Source organism: Pteropus medius, unplaced genomic scaffold (assembly GCF_902729225.1).
Source record: "Pteropus medius unplaced genomic scaffold, Ma_sr-lr_union100, whole genome shotgun sequence".
NCBI classification, from domain to species: Eukaryota; Metazoa; Chordata; class Mammalia; order Chiroptera; family Pteropodidae; genus Pteropus; species Pteropus medius.
This window is the reverse complement of record NW_024342471.1, coordinates 10,505,149-10,527,659: the sequence shown is the minus strand read 5'-3', so window position 1 is coordinate 10,527,659 and position 22,511 is coordinate 10,505,149. Positions and strand designations below refer to the sequence as shown.

Genomic DNA, 22,511 nt, shown 5'->3' with positions numbered 1-22,511 from the left:
CCAAGCAAGGGCTGTATCGCAGCCTGAGGTTGGGGACCCTTGCTGTAAAGGACCATGAGAATAAAAATGCAACAGACTTTGACCTTCACATGTTCATTATGAACAAAACCAATACAGAAAAAGGTAAAACACAAGGAAATAAAATTTCAAGGTTAAAAAAAAATTCCCCAGTCTGGCCTACCTACCTATATGGTTTGGTACAAGCTCACAGCCCAGAATGGGCCTGCAAAGTCTTTCTTTACAGATGGTATACCATCACTATTTTATTTGTTTCTTTTGTCAGAGACACTCTTTTTTAAAGAAAATTTTACTGTAAAACCTCAGGGTGGGGGGGAAATTGGTGGTTCCTGAAATGGATATGTCTATGTACCCTCCTCTTTCCATTCCCTTTTTTTTTGGCCTATATAGTTAATAACCAAGATGAGTTCACCGTATTTCTGCTATACAACCCCAAGCTGCATTTGCACACATCCCTTGGGATCACAGTGGTCTCTTCTCTTTCTAACTGGAACAGGGTTTTACAACAGAAGTAATAAGCTTCATGTCAACATTTTCAAGGAAACTGACAATGTAATTCTTCTGTCTCCCACTGGCTTTGTTGTTTCTTAAAAAACACTGAACCATTTTGATACAAGGACATACAGTTAAAAAGTGCTTTGTGGTGGCAAGAAGCAAATGATTTGGAGCACAAGCTATAATTAAACCTGATATATTGGAATCTTCTATTTGTAGCAACCATCTTACCAAAGAGAGACATCTGGAACATGAAAATGGCAAACCAGTCTCAATCCAGGGGACTCAGGCCTCATTTCCTGCAAAATTCGAAAACAGCCATTTCCCTAGAAGTAGAAGTTAATTTCTGTGAATTGGACCCTCTGTTAAGCTGCACAACAAATTGTGACTTTCTTAAATTTTATTTTTCTTTCACCTGTCCCTGACTACAAAAATACCATGTGGTTCACGTTCCTATCTTAAGTCTGCTGCTAGGCAAAGACCATCCGAATACTCTCTTGACTCCCAAACCAAGAGACTGAGGCCCAGCTGCCTGACGTGCGAGAAGCAGTGTTTTCTCCACCAGAAACTCTGGTTCTCTCCTCCTTTCAGTATACAGGTCTACACTGCCCCAGAGGGTCTTCGCTTTCCACTCTCATTTTATATTTTCTCTTCATCAAAACACTATGGCCGAATGAGAAATTCCTTTTGGAGGGGCTTCTATATTCTAGGATTGGATACCTGCTGCTTTTTTCATAGCATGAGTTCTATTTTTAAATATCACCTCAACAGTCTTTTCCTCTTTTCCAAAACGTCTTCATCTGTCCTTTGGCAGAGGGAGAAGAAAACAATAGCTTTTTTTCTCCCTTATTGATTCTGCCAAGCACTGTGAAATCCAGACACTCTTAACACAGGAATGAAAAAAGTCACCTGACAACTAAAGTAACACCTGGGCGGGAGGATAAACCTCCAGGAAAGGCCTGTGAGGTAATGGCAGAGAGATACTACACTTCCAAAAAGGCCCTGGAAATGAAAGCTGGAGATTTCAAATCTGCATGAAGGACTTTTTTGAAAACTGAGTTTAAAGGTTTTAAGAAATGAACACCTAGGAGGATGATGGAAGAAGATGGTTGAGAGCTTCGAGCATCCCTAACAGAGGTAAACTGAAGTGCAGACATTTGTGTTGGCTTCTGCTTCGAAGCCCAGTGGTTGCCAGGGGTCAGGGGTGGACTGGTGGGAACTAACTGCAAAAGGGATCCAGGAATGTGGGCGGGGTGTTGATAAAAGCAACCTATATATGCACTGTTCAATACGGTGGCCACTGCCACATGCGGCTACTGAGCATCTGAAATGTGGCTAATACAATTGAGGAGCTAAAATTTAAATTTAATTTAAATAAATTTGTTTAAACTTAAAAATTGATGCTCTTTTCAGTCATTGGGCAACACTGAAGTAAGTTCGGAAAAATCTGGGTATGGAAATCTACTTTTTTAACTGTAAATTGTATGAAACCTACATATAAATCAAGTTCTTTACTAAAAATTTAGCTTTTGAATTGAGATGTAAATGTAAAATACACACTGGATTTCAAATGGTATAAGACAAAATGGCTCAATAATAGTATTTTTTACTGATTACATGTTAAAATGATGACTTGTTAATGCAGTAGGTTAAATAAAATACATTATTAAAATTAATTTCTTTTAACCTTTTTACTATGGCTACTACAAAGTATAAAACTACACATCTCACTCACATTTCTATTGGACAATACTATTCTATATCTTCATTGTAGTGAAAGGAAAGGTGTATACATCTGTCAAAATTAAAACTGTACACTTCAAATGGGTGCATTTTATTGTATGTAAATTATGTCTCGGTAAAGGTGAAGCATTAAATCGGGTACATGCATATGTGTGTGTATGTGTGTGTGATAATGTGTGCACATAAATGATCTCGTTGATGACCTTTCCCCAACAATAATCGGAATGTTAAAAAAATTTCACAGAGCAGAGACATGCAAAATTAACACTTAATAGTTCCTCTTAATAGTTAACAAATTAAATTATATTAGTTATTTAATGTCGGCCTCCCTTCACTAGCTATTGAGTTTCTTGAGGGTCGGAATCCTGCCTTGTTCATCAGCCACTCAGTACCTTATCGGTGTTTTAATAGTTGCAGAATTGTCCCAGATACTGTATGCATAGCAAAGTCCCACAAAATCCCTACAAATTGGGCACTGTTACTCTCACTTTTCAGACAAAAAAAAAAACTGAGGGTCAGAGGTCATAAAGGTTAGACTAACTCACCCAGTATCCAGAGCTAGTAAGTGAAAGAGCCATGTTCCAAATGCACATTTACCTCAACTCACAAACTCTTCTTCCCCGCTATACCGTACTGCCACCTCTCTAGGTGGGCATTTCATAACTGTTTGATGTATGCCAGAATCAAAGTAAAGATTAGTATTTAGGGGCAATGGAATCACAGAAATTTTCCTGAACTTCTAGCATTACAGCCTCCTAGTCCTGAATGGGCCTCTCTAGACAGAGAACAACTTGGCAGCTCTTGCTAGAAGATCAGAAAGGGCAAATCTAGCAAGATAGAAAAAATTCCCTCCGAATTAAACTTTCTATTTGGGAGTCTGAAGAAGAAAAATAACACAGAACAAAGAGTATGGCAAAGAGAAAAAAGGAAATGCTGAATCTGCTAATATAGCTAATTACTGCAGAAGAATTAATCTAACAGTAACTTTAGCCCTCAAAAATGAAAAGTTAGAGATCCTAGAGAGGTATAGTTTCTAAGTCTTTTGGAGCTCCTTTTAATTAGGCTCCCAGAATCTCAGCGTTCATGTTTGAATAATCCATATTTCTGGTTATTTATTCAGCCCCCCATTGCTGCACATTACCAAGCCATATGCTACAGGAATATATCACTTCATATTTGCACTCAACCATCCAAAGACACTGGCAGTTCAGACCTTTAAGAAGCTAAGGGAAAAGTCCCTGCAGAGTATAGTTTTTAAGGTTAGAAGGCCCAGGAAGCCAAATGCATCTTCTTTACTTGCTTTTTGCTTGAGAGAAGATAGGTCATTACAACAAAAGGACAGGCAATTAGAAGGGTAAAGGAGATAAACAAACAAAAGACTCAAGACAGGAAAGCTCGCAAAAATCAGCTGAACACTAAGGTCTCTGAATAATTTCAATGCCCCTCTCTGCACTTTAAAAATTTTAAAGCAATTCAAAGATTTTCAATCAGTCCAAAGTCTTAGATGTACTGGAAAAAGAGGTCTATACCATGCCACCCTCCCCAACATTACACAAGCCTTTAAAGAGAATGTATTTTAGAAACACGTATCTTGATAATCTTAAATACAAAAAACAGTTTAAAGCACAAAAATGATCATTATAGAATTGGTGATAATAGCAAAACATCGGCAATAACCTCCATATCAACAACAGAAGAATACTAAGTAAGCTATATTGCCTTAGAGTCCATTATGCAGTTACTGAAAACTCTGAAGAAGATTATGTCACAGCATGGGAAACAGCATGTTAAGTTTAAAAAGAAACAGTGGAGAAGATTACGTATGTGGCAGGCCTAAAAAGCTGTTAAAAATAAGAAAACAAGTACAGAAGAAAAGACTAAGGATAGATACCCAAAATTGGGTTGTGTCTAGGTGACAGAGATGTTTGTTTCCTTGGGGGCAAGAATCCTATATTACTCATTTCTGTATAAGCCCAGCACTCAATATAGTGTCCTACCAGTGTTTTAAGAGTAGTTTTGCATATCTATATTCTAAATTTTATTTAATAGATACATATCGAATTTATTTTAAAAACTGTCAAATCGTTTAAGAGTTTTCAGCATATGTGAATAGAAGTTTCAAGACAACAGACTCTGGTTCAATTTCATAAAGAATAATTCAGTGATGATTAGGGCCTTCCAACCATGCAAATATGCTCTAGTATCTCTCAACTTAAAAAACTGTCCCTTGACCTATACCACATCCCCGTTACACCTCCCACCTCCCATTTCTCTACTCCCCTTCCTAGCAAGATTTGTCAAAAAGAGATATTGACAAGCTACCTCCTATTCACTTCCAAATTTAGGATTCTGTAAAACATACGAACATGATATCCACTTTAACTACTTTAAGAAATTAGAACACAAATAATAAGATATATAAGTACTATGAAGAAACGTTACAGAACTGTCTTGTACATTTTCATATTTCCTATGCTAGCCACATAGCATATGCACAATTCATTACTGAAAATAATGTATAATGAAAAATATGTGTAAATGAAAAATATGAATAATATTCTGCTGTCAACAGCAGAAATACAGATAAACATATGGCATAGATAGGTCTATGTGGGAAATAAAGAAAATTGGGCTAAGTTTAGAAATTAACATAGGACATGTTTAGAAGTTAATAACTAGATTTCCCAAAACGAACACACTAAGAGAAGGAGCAAAAAGACATTTCTGCAGTAGTCCTATTACCAACTGACACAACAGAGCACAAACAGACCAAAAAAAAAAAATACGTTTTATTCATCTACTCTCACTTTAGAAAACATCACATATACCCTGGAAGACTCTAGAGGTTTACATATACAGGAAACTCAAGGGAATAAGAGACGATAACTACATGTTCTTGAATCCGGGATGACAGAGAGGAGTTGGGCAAAAAAGATGGAGCACTAGGAGGCAAGAAACATACCTGAGCATGAGATTCATCAGCTGAAGACCCTCGCCCTTCAGGAAGCGCTCACGATTGGAACTGAGCATTAGGCAGGAACAGAGTGAATCAAAAAGATTCTCCATCATCTCTTGCTCCTCAGCCGTGCTAGGATTGTGTCTTTTAAATACCTGTGAAGCAAAGACATCAGAAAGCACAGAGTCAGGAGAGAATGTCTTTTCATTGGCCAGCACTCAACAATTTCCAAAGCCTGCCTGTCATCATGATAGCCCTACAATTGAGGAAACAAGCTTACCAAACAAAATTCTCATCAGTTTTCATTTTAGAGAAACTGGGCTTTCTGATTCACAGATATTAAATAAATGGTTGTCAGTTCTGCAAAACACTAAAACACTCAACTGACCACTGGGTCCGTGAGTGAGACATAGTTCCAAGGAGGTGGATTAAAAAAAAAAAAAAAAAAAAAAACCACCAAAATTTTTTTACTGTATAGTATAACACAGATATAGAAAACTCCATGAAAGACATTTATAGCTAAATGAATAAAGTGAACACGCCTGAAACCACCATCCAAGTCAAGAAACAATTTGCCAGTTACCCCCAAAGCCCTCCATTTGCCCAACCAATCACCACCCATTTCTTCCTCTTCTAAAAAAAAACAAACCCACGATCCAGAAGGGCAAATCTTGGCTCAACATAAGGAAGAGTTTCCTATCTAACAGGGCTACCGAATTGCCTTACATGGCAGCTGTGGCTCTAAATCATGAGAACAGCTTAAAACAGAAGTCTTGTCTTTGCCAGAGATATATGTGGCATATTAAGAGGAAAGCCTTTTAGCAGTATATGCATACCCATACAGTCTACTACAAAATGATCAATAATTTTGCAGGAACAGGACTAAGCACCTTCCCAGAACTGAAAACAGATTCATATTCCAAAACTCTATTTTTGGGGGTGGAGGCCAAGCCACTCAGGCAGCTGGCACCAAGACAGAAGCTGTATGCAAACTGACATCTCAGACACTCCCAACACTCTCAAGATTTTATCCAAATGATCTATTTCCAGTCTTGTTTTTGGAATAGCACAGATGAGATTTGTTAGAAAAAAATCTGAACAGTATTTTCAGAATGCCAGCAGAACATTGCAACTGGATTTATATTTCTTACGATTAACAAATGGCAATTTCCAATTTCTCATTCCAGCCTCCAGTACCACACTCTTCCCTATCCTCCTCTGTGGCCTCTACCCCACTGCACTGGAACTTCTTGGATTCTAAATGAATAAGATGCCATTTTAGTGGCAGATTAAAAGAAAAGGAAGTGAAAAATCTTGGAAGTGGGACACTTATAAATAACTGATATTCTTGGCCCCAAAACATACACTTAAGCAGGAAGCACACCTCTTTTGGGTTAACAAATATCAGAAGACAAAGGAAGTCCAGTCCATATCAGATACACAGTAGTATTTGGTCATAAAGAGCAAATAAGAAAAAGAGGCGAACTACATCTAATATAACCTCAAAACTGTCCACACACTCCAAACGCCCTGCATCACATGGCTTGTTCCCTCCCACAAGTTCCAGCTCCACCTCCCATTTAGAGCAGGCCATGTTTCTTCATGGTAGACAGGAAGCGTAAGAATTACTCACGGATAACTGCTGAAGAAGCACATCGATTCCATCCAGCTCCCCAAGCAATTCCCTGTTTTCTAAAATGGGAAAAAATAGAGGAAGAAAAAAAATGAAGCTAACTGTCAGATTTTACAGCCGTCTAACACTGATACATCAGCAAACAAAATCAATACAGCTTGACAGAGTACAAAAGCTGCACAGAGAGCGAGAGGGAGAGCAAGGGGATGCCAAAGGCAAGAGAGCTTGCTGTCATGATCTGAAACAAGCCTGGCTCCTATCCTAACAGAATGTCAATACTGAGAGGGGGCCTCACCATCATTGTCCTGGAGCAATATGGCCAGCACTTCACTACAATACAGTTTGTTGGCATCGAAAGGCATCTTTGCCTGTGGGGAAATAGGAGAAATGAGAAAAAACGTTAAGGGCCCTTGCTTCTCTTCCCAGGATGAATTTTTCCAAGTACTAGGACCTGAGTTAGAGAGAAAGTAGAAGTTAGAAAGAAAAAAGGCAGATTAAGGGTTAAAAATCTGTCTCTGTTCTCAAGAGACAAGACTCGGGTACTACATAGTAAAACCATAAAAAGCAGATGCACACAATAGCTCTCATAGTCCCATGTATGAATGTCACCTTCTCTGTGAAGCCCTCCCAGACTCCCCATTTTGAGTCCAAAGACTACTGTCTAGCACACAGTACATACTCAAATGTGAACTAGAAGAATGACTGAAGGTTTTGAACTTTCAAGACTAAAATCATCATGAAGCTTTGTTCACAAGTTATAATCATAAAATCAATCTGTAAATTAGCTGATACATCAGAGCAGTTGAAAAGAAGTAAGTTCTTATTTAGATTAGTTGAATGTATTTATGACAAAGTAGTTCCTTTCAGATTTTTTTAATGCTTAAAATTTAATTTGAAATCATAAACCTATCTGCTTGTGTGCCATAATCTGCCTACTATTTAAAAAGGAAACCACATTAAATATGCAGAAATGTGTTAATATTTTAACACCCAAATTACTACCCACAATTCTTTCCCTGCTGCATGCTCTGCGACGTGGGAGTTTCAGAGGGGACGTACCTACTGCAGAGACTATCTTTCATGGCTGTCCACGTTATTGTTTCAGTAGCAAGACTCAACTCTCTCACCATTAACGATGCCACTTGAATAAAGGTGCAGAAGGGAGCAAGCTTTATCAATGTGTTTTAACTTACCGTATTCTCGATCCTTAAAATGCAGGTACAAAGACAACTGTCAATCAGCAGCAGACTTACCACCTACCCAGGTTTTTGAAATGACAAATAATATCTATACCTAGAAAGGCCAGGGGAAGTGTTTATCTTGGAGCTACACCTCCATCATCTTAGCACCATTCACAGTTCTGTTTGGATACTGATTTTGTACTTAAGAAGGAAGAGTGGCCACTAATGAAGCAACACTCAGCATCTTTTCAGTTTTCTGTGCACGTCCTCCTCGTCAAGCCTAAATGCACCCCACAGGGTTTCAGAAGGCTGACCAGGTATGACCCATCTTAGATTAAAAGATCTGTAAATGCAAGGTCTTACGTGTGCTGACTGTAAGGTGTATTCTCTGGGCAAGCTTAAGGCCTCGTTTCAAGAAATTCAGTATGATAGCCAAGCTTTAAATGCAATCTGTGGCATATTTTACTTTAAGAAAAAATTTTATAAAAATCAAAACACAAAAGTGAAAACCCAAGGGGTGAGCACCTCCACCACAATCAAACATTTGCTAATAAAATTACTTACTCAAATTATTTAAGTTACAAGCATTGCTATTTTAAATGTTTTAAGCCACATCGACATATATCTTTAACTGAAAGAAGCCAAAGACATCGGGCCACTAGAGCAATAGCCTTTTTCTGTGGTTCCAATGCCTCTTGTCCTTTATTTGAGTTTGTAAACTTGTCTCCAAGGTAGGGGATAGATCTTCTCTTTTTTCCAACAAATATTTATTGGGCAGCTGCTATAAGCAAGACAAAGAATTGAACATGACAGCAAACAAAGGTGAATTTGACATGAACACTGCCCATTGTTATAACATTAAAAAATATTACACCGAATGAAAATTAATGTTAACAACTAATACGGTTGCATTAAAAAAAAAAAAAAAAGGACATGGATCTGGGATCAGACACACCTAGGTTTGACTCATAAGCATGCATTACCTGTGTGGCACAGTCTGTAGTTCCCAAACTGTGTGCCAAAGTATCTGAGGTATCACACTGAATTCACAGGGGGCACCACAGGCTATTTTCAATTTCGAAGGAAAGCACAGTGACATCTGACATCTGCTGAACACTGCATTAACTACTAGCTCCAGGTACATTTCTTTTTGTGACATCCTACCTTTATGAAGCTGGTTTTTTGGTGGTTGCTGTGATAAAAGAACTGTGTGAAAATCAATGTGGCATAAGAATGAGGCTGGTGGTGTTCAACCTGAGTCCAAGATTGTGTAGAACTCAAAAAGCACACACATCTATTAGTAAGTAACTGTAGTCTTTCAGAATGAAAGAAAATCCATTTTCTTTTAATTCATGTGCATTATTTTACAAATGACTACTAACTTGTTAGGACAGAAATAGGTTTTAAACTGTTTGGACCTAACTACTTAAACATGGGACTGTTATGTCCTTTTTGGCACGGGGAGGCTGTAAAAACAAAATTCCTGAGACACTAATGGCACCGTGGACTGAGATTGGGCACCTATGACCCCAGCAACATTTCTTAGTCTCAAGTTTCCTTAGCTGTGGAATGGTGAAAATAAAATAACATCTTCTTTGCAGTTACTATGAGAATTAAATAATATGGAAGCGCCTAATACATAGTAGGCCAAATCACTCTGCCTCTCTAACTCAATTTCTCTTCAGTGAAAATAAATAATTTCCTCATGAGGTGGTTACATTAAATAAACCAGTATATAGATAACAGGCACCCAATAGCTGACTCCCCTCTATTGAGAATTCCTGATTCTCCCAGAAAATCTCCAGCTTTTGCTGTGTGACACCTCAAGGAGTTTCCAATTTGCCCAAAATAAATTTTTAAAAATCAAAACGATAAGTTCGTTACTTTTTCTTAAAATATAGGTCCTTTGATTGATAAATTGGCATGAGACTCTAATCAGAAAGTCGAAATGATTAGGCCTCATAATTTCCCAACGCTGAGGGCTGCAATGCTTGAGCCTCAAAGAGGCGACAGCTGGGAAGTAGCCTGGCAAGAGGGGGAGGCTCTGGAGATAACCCAGGCCCGGCTGTCACCGGCTCTCCCGCATGCTTCCCCTGGGGTTTGGGGAAGGCAAACCCTCTCTGGAATTCTTTGCTCATCTAATAGACTGGGGTGAGCAGCGCCCACTTGGAAGGCTGTTTGTGAAGATCAAAAGTAACATACGTAAGGTATCCAAAATAACACTTCGCACATAATAAACAGCCGATACCTGACACTCACATTAGATGGGGAAAACTTAGTAGTGGTGATGATGATGATGACAACCAAATATTTTAATCTAGTGGAAAAGAAATAAAAGAAACTGTGGGAAACTATGGGTGAAGTAGGAAGGAAGGAGACTAATCTTCCATGTCTAGCCAAAAACAAAAATCACCAAGGAAGTTGTTTTATTTCTGTTTAAATCTCAGCCAGAGATGACAGCCTCCACGCTTGCAAAATAGCAAAATGCCAAATTACAAGGGCATTTAGTCAAAATTAAGAGAAAGGAGAATTCATTTAGCAGGTATGGTCTCTTAGATTTGGCAAAGTTAACCATGGGATCTGGAACTTCTGGGGCACCCTTCCATGCAGGAGCCTGGTGATGCTAAATCTTTCAGCTGTCAGAGTAATTACAGAGTCAAGCATAGGTTTGTCTTCAGCATGTACTAGCCTTGAATAAAATTAAACTTCACCTTTTTTGGGAGCTGCTGCTTTTTTGGAAAGTATAAGATAATCATGCTACCACCCACAGCCAGAAGCTGCAGGTTACTGTTGCAGCTCACCTCCGGTTCCTGGAACACATGGGGCAGGTTCAGACACATCTACAGCCCTGTACAACTGTCAAAGCAGATTGTGCCCTGCAAAATCCCAGCTCCTGGTTAGAAGAGGCAAGGGACTTAGCATCAACTGGCTGTGCACGTAGTATAATGCAGCCAATTCTCAATTCACTAGCTCATGTGCCGACTGTGCAACTGTTTTTGAAGCACTGATTTAATTGGGAAACAAAAGGGAATTTTTATTTTGTTTCCTCAGAAAAGAAAAAAAATAAAAGTTTTGGTTTCAGTGTTATTTCAATAGTGTAAAATATCCTAACAAGTTTACATTTCTCATTAAAAAAAATAAACTCTGCCGCAGTGCCTTTCACACCACTGTTATTTGCTTACCTGCTAAACCATTTAATGCAATCGTCTGCAATAGTTTTCATCCTCATTAGCACAAATTAGTGAAGTTTCATTTAGAGGCTGAAGAAATCCATGAGTATCGCTATACACTGCTAGGCTACCAGCACAGAAAGAAGACTCACGAATGTGTTCCTCACTTAAGAATTACTCAAGGACCACTGAATAAACATGGGATGATCAGTTAAACAGCAAGACTTTATCGAGCAATGTAAACATAAATAACCTAGGGCGGGCGGGCATCAGAATCACCTGGAGGCTTTGTTAAAACACAGATTGCTGGCTCCACCCCAAGCTGGACAGATTCAGTGGGTCCACTGTGTGGGTTCTAACTAGCTGCCTGGTGATTCTGATGCACCTGGTTAGGAACCACACCTTGAGAACAATCGGGAGGAGATGCAAATATGATGGATATGCTGTCCTTGCTCTTAAAGAGTTTAAGGATATTTGGAGAGACGATGAGCACACATAATAAAATGAAAAGTCAGCTAGGCGATGAAGAAAAGATGTTCCATGAGGGTAAGTGTCATACTATTATGGGTATATGTTAGAACCCAGATCTGCTAATTCCCACAAGAGAACTAGTAAGAAAAAAGTAAAATGGCTGCTATTTGGAAAAGAAATAAGGCAGTATAGGCCTTGGGCAAAGCAGTGCTCTAGAAAGGGTGCATGAGGAAAGTCGGGAGGCCTAGGTCTTGATCCAGCTCTATCTCTAACTAGCTGTATGAATTTGGGCAAGGCGCTTAATCTCTACAGGTCTTGATTTAACATTTTCTATCTACAACAGAACTTACAAATTTCCTTTCAATCCTAAAAATGATGGAGGCCACATGGAAGACTAGGGATATATGCTGGTTAATAAGGAGCGTGTATAATCTAGAAATACACGAGAAAGATAGGAGTCATTTCTGGTGGAGGAAGGAGCATGAACAAAGACAGATACAGGGGTCACAATAATTTTGACCTTTGCAGAGCAGGGGGTATGTAAAAGAGATGTCTGAAAAGTAACAAGGCCAATGTTTCAAACTGAGAAATGGAAGCGTCAGATCAGGCCAGGATAAGGGGCTTTAAAAAGTACTATGTATTTCTGTATGAAACACACACACACACCACACACACACACACACACACACACTCTCTCTCTCTCTCTCTCTCTCTCTCTCTCTCTCTCTCTCCCTACATGCTGAAAATTTCTGGAAGAACAGACAAAATATTGTTCCCAGTGGCTGCTCCCAGTGGCTGCCTCTGGGAGGTGGAACTAGAAGAAATCAGCAGAGGGGAACTTTTATTTTCAGTTTTATAGCTTCTGTATCACATGAATTTGTTTGTATTTACATATTTGTATTATTTTCAGAGCTATTAAAAGCTATTAAAACATCTTCTTTTAAAACAAACGAAAGAGGAGAAACAAAGCAAGAGGCAAGAGTTTGCAAAAGATTTGCAAACTAGATCATACAGTGTGGGTATAAAAATCTATGCCAAGACTCAGCATGAGCCATGTCCAGAGAAAAAGGGGTTTGAACTGCATCTCCAAAGGCAAACTCACCTTCAGCCTCTTCAACAACCACTGCAGAAGACCCTGCTGGGCAGCCTCTGTACACATCTCGGGCCGGAACTCAGCCATGTTTTCCACAATAGCTGAAGGGAGATAGACAACAGTCATTTGGGAAGGCAACTCTGTTCCATCTGCAACGAGCCTGCTTCCCATGACAGGCATTTTATTCCTCTTCCCACTTTCCTGTACTGTTCCCAGCCAGCTGCTGTGTTGTCATTTTTAGATTAACCAGGGAGACACTATGGGGTTTTTTTTTTCCCTTCAAGTAAAACTCATAACTGAAAATGATGGAATTCACGAAAGAAATAAGCAATAGACTTTCTGAGCTAGTAGGGAACAACACTAGAGCAGAACACACAGAAGGGTGGATACCTACCTAAGAAGACCCTCTTAGTCCTCATTATACTAGAGTCCCAGAGACCTATGACTAAAGAGACAGGGGGCTAGACAGAAGCCTTAGGAAAAAAACGGGGAACGGTGAATTCCGGGTCTCTTCCTTTCCTGATTCACCCATTTTCAATTCTTTTTGTCTGGCTTACAAGGGAAGTAAGCATGATCTTCTTAACTGAACAAAATAATATGCATAGAGGGGAAAGGTCAGGCTGGCAGAGGTAACTGTCAGTTACTCAGAATTAAACATAATTGGTCCTGCTATTTCCTACAACAGCCAAATTGCTACTTAATAGAGAAATGAAAATTTAGGAGGCAAAAAAAAAAAAAAAAAAAAAGTTATTGCATGACATAATACTAAAAAGGGGGAAATTTTTAAAAGAAATCACCTATCGTCCCATTCTAGTACATCCAATGCTTTCCTTTCCTTCAGGGCCCCTTCCGCTCCACATCCCAGGATATGTTATTACAAAGCAGACAAGAGTTCGTGTCTCTAAGCACAGTGCCCAGGACACATCGAGTCTGAGTTTTGAGAGAGGAAGGGATGAAGAAATCACTCCACCTTCCATCGTCTTCCTCACTCCTTTGCCCAGGCCAGTCTCACCAATGGCAAGTTAAAGAATGACAGGGCAGCCCCCTCAGGGAGTAGAATAAAAGTCTTGGGAGCAGAGTAGCAATGAGACCCCTGAGAAATGAAGATCATTATAACACCTTAAATTACTTTCTCACATTTTCTAAGAAAATCAACTTATTCATTTTAATCAAGTCATTCTTATTCTTCTACTTACACTTTAGATGGCTTCCTATTGTCCACTAGAATAAAAAGCAAACATCTTACCATGGTTTACAAGGTCTTGCATAATCTGGACAAACTAATTCTCTGGTCCCACCTTCCACCACTCCTACCTCCCACCCACAGTACATTTCAATTATTTCCCCAAAGCCCAGGCCCATTCATTTGTGGCTTTGCAAATGCTACTCCCCTGCCCGAGGTCTTTCCTACATTTCTGTCAAAATGCACCTGTCTTCATATTCAGCCCCTTGCCTACTGGCTCCTACCCGGCCATTTGGAGGCTCTTCCTCTGCACTTCTGTAGTGCTGCCTGCTGACTCCTATTATGCCATTTGTCCTCCTGTGTTATCTCTCCTTCCCATTCTAGACTTTCCCATCAGTCGGCCTCAAAAGGAGAACCACTCCTGATTCATCCTTCATCCACCCCAGTGCCTAGCGCAGTACCTGACAAACAACAGGCTCTTAACAAGGGAGAAAGGGATGACTATAGGTGGCCAAGCTGAAACCAGACAGATCTCTACAGATTGCCAGGCTGGTGCATTTCCCATTACCTCAGGCCCTTTTAATTAACAGTCAGTTCAGACTTTTGATAAGCTTTCCATTCAGCAAAATTCAGCGTTAGGCTAACAGATGGTAATGCCGAATTCTGGCTCTAGACTAAAGCCAACCCCCAAATTAGAGATTATTGTGTTCTCTCCTCTTACTCCCTAGGTGCTATGTCTTCCTCCTTCTTTATGATAATCCTCATGGAAGAGAGTCTAAAACTGTAAGAGAAATCTGTGGCAGACACAAAAGGGCTGATAGAAAATCTAATCTCATCAAAATTTCTGCTTCTGCTGGGCCTCGTTCATTTCTCAAGCCTTGTTTATAGATGTGTCACCTACGGTTTTATACAATGGCAACCGGTGATAAAGAGGACTACCCGAAAGCACGATTTTAAATAGGCTGCTGGTTCGGCAACTTTGCAGCAGGAGAGACTGGGGAGATTCTAAGAGGAGGTGTAGAAGCAGACACACTGCAGAGGAATTCACTTAAATGAACATATGATGAAGGGGCAGCAAAGTTAACAGCAATATTTCAACTCGCAGTTCACATGGCAAACTACATATAAAAAGAGAAAGAAACACTATCTCTTTTACAAATAAAAGGTCCTATAAACATACACTGTTGTTGAAAAGTTTGTAGTCCCACTGAAGAGAACTGGGAAGAAAAACCAATATGAGGAGATTAAAAAATTGTAAAATATACAAAGTTCCCAAAGCAAAAATAATAATAATAATAATAACAACAACTTTATTCAGACTTCATCCTAACTTTTGTTGGAGGCAAGGGCCTGTGAAAAGGAGCCGACAGTCTTTGTCCAGGAAGGTAAATTTCTGCTTTTATTACCTGTCAGACAAACCAAAGCTGCAGTTATATGAAATTTACTCAGGGTCTTCATTTCCGAAAAGGCGGTTTGGGAGCAGAAGGAAAGAAAACACTACTGCCATTGGCTCTATTATGAAGGAGGAAGGGAAATGAACGCCAAGCCCCAAAACAAACACAAACTCAGGGGACGGCGGTCACCCTTCCCCTCACCCAGAGTGTTGTGGACGCCGTCCGCCTCTTCTTTCACAGACTCATCCAGGCGTTCCAGATTCTGCACAAGCAGCGCGACCACTTGCCCGTCCACCTTCAGCCACAGGAAAGCAAAAAAAAAAAGAGGGATACATGTCACAAAACAGTCTCCCCAATGTTCCATTCCCACACTCAATTCTCCACTGAATGAACAAAGTAAATAATCAGCCGCCTATGATTTACAGGGTGCTCTCCCATCCCATTATCTCTTTTGAGCTCTGAAGTGACTCTGAGGCAAGGACAGGACAGGCATCGTTATCCTCGACTTAAGGCTGAAGCTTAAAGAGGCAAAATAAAATTCAAGGTTTCAAAGTGAGTGAATGACAGTACTAGTACACTTGAACCTAGGCCTCCTGAAGTCAAGTCCGGCGTTCTTTCTACTTTTCTTTAGTATTTAAACGCCTTACATAAATGCCATCTTAAGTCAGGTCAACAGTTCATTCAAGTCAAAAGCATGCTTCCAGACCACAGCACCAAGAGCTGTTTAGTTGGTAAGTTTACGAGCCATACTTTACACTGGCTTCAAAATTTAGGGTTAAACTCAAAATATTCCTAACTTTCCATGCTTTTATGAAACTATTACTTCTAATGAATTTCTAAACCTTTCTAGAAAAGAATATTAACATAATAAAATGCCTTATATTTATATTACATTTAATGCATAAAGAGCAATTATATTTTTCATTTAATTTGATTCACACGACACTTTATAGTAAACTTTCAGTAGCCACATCATACAGCTTATATTCAGTAGATTAATGACTTAGCCAAGACCACACAGCTACTGAGCAGTGGCAGCAAAAGCAAAAGCCAAGCTTCCTTCTTAGGTGAAATGATGCTTATGCTACTTCACACTACCTTCTGGCACAACGTGTGTGGAAGGGAGACTGACCTTGGGTAGCCTTGAGGCACATCAAGGCAACTAAGGAAACATCTAATAATTAAGAAGTGGTTATCTATCTGGTAATAGATTTCTAAGCAGTAGCCAATAAGTAAATCTGTATCGGAAGATCTGCCGTGTATCTATGGTGCATCCATCCTCTCTCTCATTGCCTTAGTGCTCTCACTTAGGAAATGGAAATAAGTTCTAGAGATTAAATGAAAATATGTGGCATGCATGCTTTACCCTCAGTCTGGTTTAAAAATTAAGGAGACAGCTAGAATCTAGCCCTTTACCCTTTTTGATACCTGATTATTCACTGCTCATATTGCCCAGAGGCTAAGAAAAACCCAAGTTTTTTTTAAGACAGGCCCCGCACCCTCATTCATCTTGATATACTCTTCAAAGTCTAGAGCACTGCTATAGACAGCAGATGCTCAGAAAATTTTGCTAAATTTAAATAAATTGATGAAACACTCTGTGTACTATAAATGGATCTTTATATATATTGCTCCATTTACTCTCATGTAATCCTCATGGAAAAGAGGTGTGAAAAGAGGTCCACGAAGGTTAATTAGCCTGGCCAAAGTCACAAAGCTTGTGGCAGAAGTGACCAACTCTGAGACTATTTTTGCCCATCATATCCTATCACTTTGGTGAGGGAGAAAAAAAAGAAAGGAGAGAGAAGGAAATGATCTCATTCAGTTTGACACTTCCTGAGCACTTGTGTATAAGGCACTCCACAGGAACAATCCAAACTGAATCTGAGGATGGAACAATGGCAAGAGGGATGGTCTTGAAATAAGGCCTCTTTACTCATTCTTGGTGAGACTTAACAGAAGCATCGGGATGGAGGAAAGCTAAAATGACTAATTTGCAATACCTGAATCACAAATGAAGATTTTTCTAGGCTGTCCTTTAGACCTTGGTATGAGAAACAATGAAATACACTAACTGCATATTTTGGGGAGATACTGATGCCAAAATTGAGAGCACTCATAAATACAAAGAAGTGTTTTCCTCTTTGCGTATACGAAGGAGATATACAATCTTGCTCTCAAATCTCAGAACCAGCAAAAGCTTCACCAAAGAAATCCACTGCAATGTTTTCCTTAATTAATTGGACAATTTGGGTATGTGAGAGAAAACAGAAAAAACATCTGGGGGAAAATATGAACCATGTTACAGTTTGTTTTTCCCTAAATCATCCCAACTGACTTATAATCTCCCTGAATCCTAAAGCAGCAGACATTGCAACTCCACTGGGTACCACACTGCTTCACCAATTTCAACTGCTTATTGCTGCTTTTTCTGCATTATTTTCTCCCCCTTTCCTTGATTCTTAGTTATGTTTCCCACCTCTGCTGTCTGGAAAGTGGTGGGGACAGGGACAGTAAGCAATACATTCAAATCCCAGGACTGAATGATTATGGAAATGGGTGTCTGGCCAGAGGAAAATCTTTTTTCTTCCTACACAAACCTAACTTCTGACAGACAGCCTTTTTAAGCTTGCAAAGTGTGAAACTTTATGTTTAGCTGGGTTAAATGCAATTATATTTGATTGCAGGAGGGTTAAAGAATCGAAATACATTTAGCTCAGAAAACCCTTGGAAAAATATTTATACTATGCATAGCTCTGGATATCACCTAATAAGAAGCATAAATTAGCATTCTGTCTTACTCCCTCTAACCCCTTGGGTCTACCACCTTCATGCCTATTTTTTGGACCTGTGACTAAGTCTGAAACTAAAAACAAATCCTGCGTAGGGATTAAAGCTCCCACCAGAGTAACTCTAGCCTTGAAATCACGACCTTTTAAGCCTGATCTTTTCTGATAAGTCATTGGTTATTCCAGCAGGTCCTACCGAGACAAAATTCAAGGGCATGATGAGACATCCTTTTCTACGTCACGAGAAAGAATGGATACAAGAGAAGAGAAGAAGAGGAAATAAAGAAGGGACAGATGAGAGGGTTTGAAGGGTTCTTTCTCTGTCTTGTACAATCTGCCAATGTTTCTCAAGAGTTCAAGTGAAGTTTTTCTACCTCCTAGGAGTTCTGTAAATTTCTTACTTAAAAAACAGTAACAAACCTCCCACGCACACACTGAATTTTGATCAAACAATAAGTTCTGAGGATACATATGGTAATATGGTTATAATGCAAAATTTATGCCTGTTGCAATCTATCTAGTAATATTTTAGCTCCTACTCTTGCCCTTCCAATCCGAGAATGGTCTCCTTAAAACGTCAGGGCTATGTTACTACTCCCTGGCTTATGATCCTTCAATTACTCCCTTTCACACTGACAATTCCACCCAGACTGACCATCAAGGCCTTACGAAGCTTAGTCTCGGGCTCTGACTGTGCTCTCTCCCTTCACCCCGTCTGCACTCTAATAGTACTGGCCTTTTTTCTGTTCCTCAAATATGTCAAGCTTATTCCTACCTTAGGTCCTCTGTACTTGTCCCATCTTGCCCTTAATCATTCTGAATGGCTGGTTTCTTTTTATCGTCCAGAACTCAGGCCTTTCCTGACTATCGAATCTAATGTGATTTCCCAGTCACTCTGCATCACACCACTTATTTTAATTCTCTATGTAACAGAAAATCACTATCCGTTTCCTATTTACTGTTTCTCCCTACACTAGAATATGAGCTCCACAAAAATAGGCCTTCAGTCTTGCTCACTGCTATATACCCAATTCCTAGAATCCAGAATATACCAAGCACTCAATAAACATTTAGTGAATGAATGAACAAATGAATGTTGCTTGGGAGCAAATACAGATGAAGGTGAGGATGCTAAAAGAAATGGAAAGAGACAAACATGACAGGATCCAGAAATTATATGTTAAGCACTCTGAGATCAACCAAAAACCTGCCAACCAGCCCAAGTCAGACCAACACAAAGCTTCAGAGTTTAACATTTAAGTAGGGTTAACTGAGGGTAAGAACGGGTATGGAGGGCCGTCCCTGGCTCTCCACATCAAAGCCACGTTTATTAAACTCTTTATAGCAAATGGTAGCTCCCAGCCACCCTGACCAGCTTCTGGGCCAAGCCACATTTCCACCTCCTCTAGTTGTGAGCTCCCCACTCACCCTCACATTAAAGCCTCCCTGCAGAGGCCGACACCTGCAGCTCTGCAGTTCTGCCCTATTCGTCCCCGTCACAAGTGATCGCTCCCTCCTCCTCACTGCCACAGAAGCCTGCATCTCTCACCACCATTCTTAATATTCTGCCGTGTATTATCACCATTACTTATTTCATCCTAAAAAAAACAAAAAAACAAAAAACAAAAAAACTAAACCTCTACCCTACCATGTCTTACTTAAGCTTATTCAAATGTTTTTTTGAGTATTTGTTCAAAAAATTTTTTGAATGTCTGTTGAAATGGGAAAGAACGTTTGTTGAACTCAATAAACGTTCATAAACATTTCACTGTGTGGTAGATGTTGACATTTACTAAGTATTAAATATGTACCTTTATGAAGATAATACCACACATAGTATCTTTATGGAGATCATGGTCAACATTTATTGGGTGTTTATTCTGTGCCAGGCACTGCTCTCAAGACTTATTAAATATCTCATTTACTCCTCACTTCAGTAATAGGCACTACTACTGTTATTCTCATTTTAAAGAAGAAACTGGGTATAGAAAGGTTAGGTAACTTTCCTAAGGACACACAACTGATAAGTGACAGAACTACCACTCTGGCCACTCCCCTGATAGGGATCACAACTCAGGAAAGATAAACTTATAAACATGTCTATAAGCCAACATAATGAGTGCCGGGATGTACGAAATGCTAGGGGAACACAAATTCTGCTGAGGTGATGAGTCTGAAAAAAACTCATAAAAGAAGAAAATTTAAGCGATGCTTTAAAGGATGAGTGAGCATATTCTCAGTAGCCCAGGAGAAACAAAACTGACCAAGCTGAGGCAGGTGTGGGCGAAGACCTGGGATTGCCAAGCACAGGGCAAGTTTTGGGACTAGCAAGCAGGGGAAAAATGACCATAATCTAATCATAACTTTCAAGGAGTCCAAAGACTATTTTTAGATAGGTATGCCAGAGAATTGCTATCAAAACAATATACCCTTGCATTTACTACTCTTTTAGAAGAGTCTATTTTCCAGGCCACCAGATCAACTTGTTATAAAGCACAAATATTCACCTTTTGCATAGGTAATAATAGTGGATGTGAACCAAATTTTAAATTCCAAAAATGCCTGAGAATTCCAGGACAGCACTCTCTCCCCACAAATGTGCTATTCTATTTCTTAGGACTTCCAACTGGGAAAAAGATGAAGGCAATAACTGCAAACTGCACACCACAATAAATTCTGCTACATGCCCTCTAGCCTCTGCTCGTGCAATTCCAGGCCTCTGATATTGGCCCCAAATTAAAACTACGAAGACAACTCAACCCTTGTAATATGAGAATACTTATCAAACTTCTTCCTGAACACAGCACAAGGGTAGCAAAAAATAAATGGAAGACCACCCACTGGTCCTGCTCTCTGATATTTACTGATAGCTTCTGACTAGCTGCAGACAAACAAATAATATATGGGAGCCTAGGAATGTTCAATTGTGATTCACACCAGACCCACCAATATAAAGCTGTAAGAGTCAAAGTCTCAAAATAAAGTAATTTAAAAACAAAACAAAACGAAACAGAAAAATGCTATAGAGTAACTACCTAATTGCTCCCCAGATTGAGGATGAACTGTTTCTTTCCAAACAAACATAAAATCTGAAAGACCGAGCTTCTTCTGTTCGTGGGCTTGGCAACACAGAAACACAAAGGGGCCTTTTGTGTGAGCTGCTGGTTCTGAGTATGTCTGACAGGCAGCAGCCAGGCTAGCTGCTCCTCTCTCGTCTTCTCTATTCACACAGGCGCAGGATGGTAATTAAAATCAGCCCAGGGACCAGGCAGGAAGGCTCATTCAGGGCCACTGTAATTAACCTCTGGAAGGTGAGACTGCACAAATGACACTGTGGGGACGCAGTGAAGGAGCAAGTGCCACAGCCTTCCTTCGGATGGTCTTTAAAACAAAAGGATGTCCCAATACCATCCTTTTTTTTTCTGCACAGTGGTTCCTAGGAAAAATAAAGATCCCAAATTCTACAAAAGTGGATGTTCACTCCAGGAAGAAAGAAAAATGGCAACATAAATTTTCATCAGACTCGGTCACAAATGGCCCCGCTGGACTCCAGCCTCGTTCTCTAAGAGACAGTGCTTCGTATACAACGGGTTCACAGCCCCTTCATTCACACCAAATGCCAGCTGTGAGCATGGCACATGGGAACTTTCCAGGTGTCAAGAAACTTGAGAGAGATCGTCTGAAGAGGGAGTGAGAAGTGTAGCAACGGGTCTCAGAATCATTTGGGGCCCCAGTCCCAGCCATTCTGATTCAGTAGGTCTTGAATGGGGACTGAAAGTAGCCTCATGAGCACCCCAGGTGCTTCTAGTACAGGTGGCTCCAGTGATCTATGCTAAAGTCTGCAAACTGCGTCAAAACCCGTACTTACTAACATTCTCACCAGAGAGAAAAGACCAGACAACAGAAGACAACGGAAAAGAAGGAAAAGCAACAGAGCCTTGAGGAAGGTGGTAGCTTAGTGGGTAGAAAGAGCTCCACAGGAAGCATCAGGGTAAGAGGCAGACTCGCTTCTGCCGCTGGCCAGCTGTGGTGCCTGCTAAGCCGTGGAGCCCTCTCTGATCACCGGTGAGAGAAGGAAACTGGTGTGAGGGGACAGGAGTGTGGTGAAGATCAGAATATGTAGGCTCTACTCTCAGCTGTTGCAGGGACTGGCTGAGTGGCCCGGGGGAAGCCTTCATTTTTGCATCTGGGTTTCCGCACATATAAAGCGAGGTGATGAGACTAGATTGGTTCACCTCACACAGAAACTCCTTTTGATTGGATGCTGCCCGGAACAATAGCTGAGGAAGCCCCAGAGGCCTTGCCTGGGCTCCATGAAGAGAGACTCCAGAATCAACTGGGCCTGTCTTCCACTAGCGGGGCTGCAACTTTGGCCTGGATGAGCT

The 22,511-nt window shown here is 40.1% G+C and overlaps 1 protein-coding gene across 1 annotated transcript in view; it reads right to left on the bottom strand.

Annotated features, from left to right (window-relative positions):
- Positions 1-22,511, bottom strand: part of CTNNBL1 (catenin beta like 1) — a 138,550-nt gene that overhangs the window by 63,726 nt on the left and 52,313 nt on the right. Inside the window, exons 6-10 of the mRNA XM_039864308.1 lie at positions 15,539-15,632; positions 12,770-12,861; positions 7,141-7,213; positions 6,846-6,904; positions 5,219-5,367 (exon numbers count right to left, since the gene is read on the bottom strand). Coding sequence (XP_039720242.1) covers positions 5,219-5,367; positions 6,846-6,904; positions 7,141-7,213; positions 12,770-12,861; positions 15,539-15,632 — 467 coding nt within the window. The remainder of the gene's footprint in view (positions 1-5,218; positions 5,368-6,845; positions 6,905-7,140; positions 7,214-12,769; positions 12,862-15,538; positions 15,633-22,511) is intronic.